The sequence below is a fragment of the Ruditapes philippinarum genome, unplaced genomic scaffold, assembly GCF_026571515.1.
Source record: "Ruditapes philippinarum isolate M1 unplaced genomic scaffold, ASM2657151v2 ctg2635_1_1_1_1, whole genome shotgun sequence".
Classification (NCBI taxonomy): Eukaryota; Metazoa; Mollusca; class Bivalvia; order Venerida; family Veneridae; genus Ruditapes; species Ruditapes philippinarum.
This window is the reverse complement of record NW_026864628.1, coordinates 18,475-25,040: the sequence shown is the minus strand read 5'-3', so window position 1 is coordinate 25,040 and position 6,566 is coordinate 18,475. Positions and strand designations below refer to the sequence as shown.

General features: G+C 34.0%; 1 protein-coding gene across 1 annotated transcript; it reads left to right on the top strand.

Moving 5' to 3' along the window:
• LOC132726324 (uncharacterized) lies at nt 1-6,566 on the top strand. The gene is made up of 2 exons (XM_060711635.1): nt 1-64; nt 5,400-6,566. Exons 1-2 carry the CDS (start codon nt 55-57, stop codon nt 5,900-5,902), a joined length of 513 nt encoding a protein of 170 aa, XP_060567618.1. The 5' UTR covers nt 1-54; the 3' UTR covers nt 5,903-6,566.

The window sequence follows — 6,566 nt, the reverse complement described above, 5'->3', positions numbered from 1 at the left end:
TAAATTAATTGATTGCCTTTACGAATACTGCGGAAGACTGATCCTAGAACAGCGATGCCTAAATGTAAGTTATTATGAATTTACTTAGTAATATTTTTTTACAAAATATACATTTATAGTGTACGATTTTTGTTTCTCGGGAAGGGAAATGGCCCTCTTTATTTTATTTCAAAACCTCTTTTGTCTCTGTTTCTTGTAAATATAAGTTTCGGATTGAGAAAAATCTAACTACAAGATGACCGTCATGGTCCTCGATCGCTCACTTGAGATACAACGCTAGGAATGTTTGTTAATCTATAATAAACAGCAATTAACTCAGATCACGCTTTATTTTGTTCCATCAAAAACACACATGCAGAAAAACTCCTACAAGAAGAGTATTCCAATTACCTCCCTTGATCAAATATCGAAATAAGGTATACAGAGTTGTTTCCCTTAAACAACATGAAGTACAAATATTAACATTAATTATACTCAGTTTTTTTAGTGACAGAGATATAGTTTATAAGCATCAATCATAGATCTTGCAGACAAAATACATGATCAAACAAAAATAATAATTACAACAAAATTGGAAAAAAATAAGACCATCCTTGGATTAGACTGTCCTCAGGTCTTAGGGGATTATTCTGCCCCAACATATAAAAAGGGGATTATTCTGCCCCAACATATAAAAAGAAAAAAAAACAACAAAAAGAAACAACAAATGTTCCTTAATTATACAGTTAAAGTCCTGAAACTCTCAATATGTTTCTAAGATAAAACCCTTGTTACACAAACTCTTCTGGCATCTTTCCTTTCTGTAGTATATTCAACAGTTCTATTCCAGACGCGCCATTCTTGGTTAGTGAGTTGGCTAACTGTACTTTACCTGGACAGCACTTCACAAATATATTATTATTTCTCTTCATTTCACAAATTCCAGCAATATCAATCCTTAAATCGTCAACCATCTTGGTAGATGAAATAGCCTCAATTACACTCCTCTTGTCAATTAAGGCTGTGATGGGTAAACGTTGTTTTAATGAACAAATCTCTGTTACATTTCACGATAATAAATTGCTGATTTCAGACCTTCAATCAAACTTAAAGCCTCAGCTGCAATGGTAGATCTGACAACTCTCTTGATTGTCTTTGACTGCCAAAATATTGGACAACAATTTCCCTTTCTGTCCTTAATCCATATAATATGAGCACCTACACTACCTTCTCCATTGTTTAAATTGCCTATAGCAGCATCACAAAATACAAATATTTCCCAGTCATCAGATATATTTCCAAGTAAACCTGGGAACAGAAGTTTGGGTCTTATATCCTTATGCTTTCCAATCACTTTAATAGCTTGTCTAAGGTCACTTGATGCTTCTTTAAGTTTAGTACTCAAATTGATTAGATGAAATCCTAAATCTGGTCTTGAACCTTGAACTGCCCAGTTGATTTTTCCTACAATACTTCTAAACAAAGTCTGTTCGGTATCGTTAAGTCGCTCTGTTTTCCTATTAACGCGACAAGGATCTATACTGGAATGTTCTAGTTTTTTCATGTAAGCAGAATGATCGATACAAATACCATTATCATTTTGCTTTATCTGAAACCCAATGTAATCAAAGTTTTCGCTTCCAACTTTTCCGTCCACAAAATTTGTCCTTAAACTAACCATAATTTTTTCAAACTCCTCATTTCAAGCGTGGGGAAAGTCATCAACATGACAGCATATCATTCCAATAACTAATTTTTCTTTCATCAATGTAAAGACTGCTGGATCTATTTTTGATTGTATACACCCCAACTTTAAAAGTTCTTCCTTCAAACATGCATAAAATTGTCTGGCACCATCCTTTAATCCGTACAACCATGTTTCAGTTTCCAAATAAAACCATCTTGTGTATTACTTTCTTTTGGTCGTCTTATATATACATCCCGTTCAAGTTGTTTCCCCTGAAGAAATGCTGATTTTATATCAGTAGTTTTGACCTTCCAATTTTTGCTTGCGGCAATTGACAGAAATATTCTTAACGCACCTTTGCCCACAGTTGGACTGTCTTTAGGAATAAACACTTTTTCTTCAAAACCACGAGCAACTAATCTTGCTTTAGTTTTACCATCTTTAGTGGTCATTACCCATCTTGTTGATATAGGCTGAAAAAGGCCGTTATCTTTTATTTCTTCATATGTTTCAAATTCCTTCAATTTTTCCAATTGTTCTAGTTTGGCTGCTACAATTTCTTCTGTTTCACTTTCAAACAAATAGACGTCTTCTGTCTCTTTCATTTTCCATTCTACAGCATCAAGATCAACACTTTTCTGTTCATTGTCAATATCATGTTGGACATTATACCAACTTTGATATTTGCCTTTGTCTTTACCTGCTCTACTAAGAATCGAAGCTGATATCCATTCTTCTTCATTTGGTAATCTGTACTCAATCTGATCTTTAATTTTTACATTTTTTACAGTTTCTGTCTCGGCTGTAGCTCTTTCTTCAACAAATTCATTTTGTTTTCGACTGTTAATTATTTCGGTTACATTTGGAGCACAGTTTTTCTGGTTATCACCTTCAAGCAAGTTAGAGTCAATATTGTTCTCTTTTATATTGTCATCTTCATTCTTAGATTCAATATTGTCCTCGTTCACACTACGATCAGCTTCATTCTTTGATTCATCATTGTATATCTAATTAATTTGCACAGTCTGTTTGGCAATACTCTAACAAATATACCACCATGCCGTACAAATACTACTTTACCATCTTGAAAGACCACCTTCCCTGGCCCTAACCAGCGCTCTTTCCCCTCTCTTTTGTAAAAGACTGAATCACCATTTTCAAATATCTGCTCAGCAGCTCTGATCTTAGTTCTAAGCGCTCTCCTTATCCGCTCGTCTGCTTCAGTCTGGATAAATGCTCGTCTGCTTGCATGCAACGCATTCAAATGTTTAGCAAAAACTTCACTTGTGGTGCAACCGTCCAAAGCAGGAAAATTATCATTCATGATATTTGGCAAATTGGGATTTCTTCCGAATACCAACTGATGGCTGCTGAAGCCGTTGAACATTTGAAGTTTTTAGCCATATTTGCCCACGACAAAAGTGTTCCTAATTCAACATCAGGATGTTCTGCTTCAAGTTTAACTAACATCATATCGGTCACAGAATGTACTCGTTCACAAAGCCCATTTTGAAATTGACTCATTGCGGCTGTTGTACAAACTTTAATATTTAAGATTGATGCTACTTCTCGCACTTCATCGGAACTGAATTCTCCACCATTGTCAGTGAACAGTTCTCTCATTACACCAAATACGCCAATCCAATTTTTCATCATAGGTTCGTTCACATCGCTCGGTCTCTTTCGCGCAATAAAAACAGACACATCAAAACCTGACCACATATCAATCACATGGAGAATATAACGGCCTTTATACATTTTCAAATCCATTGCTACCTTCTCATTAAACTCTTTTGCCAGTGGCATTAATACCACAGGTTTTGGTGGTGTTCTAGCATACAACTTACATAGTTCACATTTAGACTCAATTTCAGATAAGTCTGCATCATAATCTTCATTCCACACATTAGCATCTTTCAGTAAAGCAACGAGGCGCAGTTTTGGCGGGTGAGCGAATTGTCTGTGAAGTTTCAACAAAGTCGATTTCCTCTAACTTACATCCATATTTTCTAACTTTACAGCATTTACTTCCGTTATGTTGACAGTCTCCGTTTTGTCGACAGGAATACAATAGTGCCCAGAAGACGTAACATTCAGCGAAACTTCTTTTCCAAAGATAACTGCAGTGTCATTTTCTAAGTCCATTCTTACTCCTGCTTTCTTCATAGTCGTTCTTGATAAGAGAAATAGTATATCTGAATCAACAACATCAGTTTTCAGAACAACTTCTTTTCCAGCCATACAAACTGGTAAATGATATTCTCCACCGGATTTCAACTTAGTTCCTCCTCCAAACTTGAACACCTTTTGACCTTCAACATTTACAACTTTAGCACGATCTGTATCACTCATTGAATGAAGGTATGTTTCTAACCACAGTTTCCCACACACAGTACTACTACATGCTCTGTCTAAGACAGCACAATTCCTAGCATCAGTCCCTAATTGTTTAATATCTTGCTTATGATATCCTGTGAATAACACCGCATGTTCCTCTTCTTCGGCAATATTCACTTTCGCTGAATTTCCCATGTTCTCCCAGCTATCAGGGCATTTTGCTACAAGATGTCTATACGATCCACAAGATCTACATGTTAAAATTCTCCCATCAGCACCAGTTGGATTAAAATTTTTAACACCACGCTGTGACGATGAAAATCCACGTCCCCTAAAGTTACGCCCGCCTCTTCTTCCATTGAAATTTCCACGCTTTACAAATCCAGCAGCTAATAAAGCTTCCTCATTTTCAGCAAAAAACGCTGGCTCTAGTTTAATAACAGTATTACTATTAGTACTATTACCACATGCTTCGCCCTTGAACTTCTTTAAAGAACTTTTCGCTTCTTCATACAAAGTCTCTCTGTTTTCATAGTTCATTCCCGTTAAAACCAGTAACTTTTCTTCTTTTGAAATATTGGCTTTTTTCAGTAATTTAAAAGCAATAATCTCTGACGGTAGTTTCATGTTTTTCTTCTCAATTTTCCTGTAACGCGAATCAAACTCACCGATATAATCTTGAATGGACTGTTTTTCATTTCTTGTATAGTCTTCAAATTCTTCAAAATTTTCAAGGCTATCGGCCAAATCGTCTTTAGCAAGGTGTTTATCGAGAAAGTCAATCAAAATTTTCAAACCGGTCTCTTTTTTCAAATCTTCAAGTGGAATTTGGTCGAACACTTTTTCCCTTATTCTACTTTCACTTTCCTTTGGCAATGTCAAAGCAATTGCTACACCTCTTTTAGCTTTGTCCAACTCCGTTATTTCATTCCATGTTAAAAGTTCCTGTTTGTATAATTCATAAGATTTGGAACTGACAAAATGTGTTTAATAATGTTTTAATAAAGATTGAGGGCATATAAGATGTTTAAAGCGCTGAACATGCAGTAATTTATCGTTAAGTTATCTAAATGTTAACAATTTAGTATCTTGATTTCCATAAAAAAAAACTAATTCAATATAATTATTACAAATGCGACAATTAGTTCATCTGTATGACAAATGAGTATTTTTAGTTTTTGGAAACGGGAACGAGAAACAAAAGATAAAAATGTTTTGAGAATTAAAAAATTATAACATTTCTGAGGCATAATGGACCTTTCTAGACTGTTACATTTATACTTAAGATTTTTAATTGTTTCATCGATTTATACAGAGACAATAATTCTAATGTTATGATCAACTTGGGTGTACTTGGGTGAACTTTTTTATCAGTAATATGTTTTGTATATTTAAGATTCTGCATACGTCTATGTAGTCCTCACCAAGTATGATCTGGTTAAAGATGAAAACAGTTTTAAATGGTCTTCTAATGAACCAAAGGTTACTTTCGAGGAGTTCCGAGAAATTGAGAAGGAAATTGAACAGAGGTTTAGTATCGAAGGTTCGCTAGAAGATAACAGAACAAGATGGGTGAGTTATACCGATGCAACAGGTAAAGACAACCCATATATTGACAACATCGCATTGAAGTTTATTAAACGAATGCTTATGGTGAGAAACGATAAAGTCAAGTCCGTTAAAACGGTGATGTCAACGTGGACACTGATGAACTTGAACATGAAAAGGTATTGGCAAAATGCCAAACGCAGCTTAGAAGAACGTCAGTTTACAATCAGCTTAGGGACATTGGCAATGGGCATTGTATTTGGAATATTTGCATTGGCAATGTTGTGTAAAGTATACATCATGTTAAAAGCACCACCTTCGGGACACTCCAGAGACAGAGAATACTACTAATAAAATCTCCTGTTATTGTAAAGTACCAGCAGTACCAATAGTTAATGACATTAATATAGATTTATTCAAGTAAATTCCAGAAGGGACAATATATTTACAAGTAATTAACATATTAACATAAAATGAATACATGTATAAAGAAATCAGCAGTTAAGTACATGATAGATATTTAATATTATTATCTGCTACAATTCATCCGAAGTAAATGTTAGCATAAAAATATTCTATTTCTATATAAAATCAATGCACATTATTATAAATTTACTTAATGTGATAATTGTATATATTCACTAGCACAAATAGAATAGTAGTACAATGTGTGATCGTCATATCTAAGTATAATTTCGGTTACTAACAGATGAGCTTGTCAAAATATAATAATTAAAGATCCTGTAACACAATTCTTTTTTATGGTTTTAGATCATAAATATAATGCTCAAATTAAGATTTACCAATATTATAGGTTACAAAAAGCATTATTTATTAAGATATTATCGAATTTAACATTTCATGTAAATTATTTTACTCACAACATACAGGATTTTTAAGAGGTCTCTATAAAATCAATCCATAGATCCTAGTTAGCTCTATCTTGACGTTCGAAAGTTTCAAGATAAAGTGTGAAAGATCCATAGAAAACATATTACAAAAGTATACTCAATAT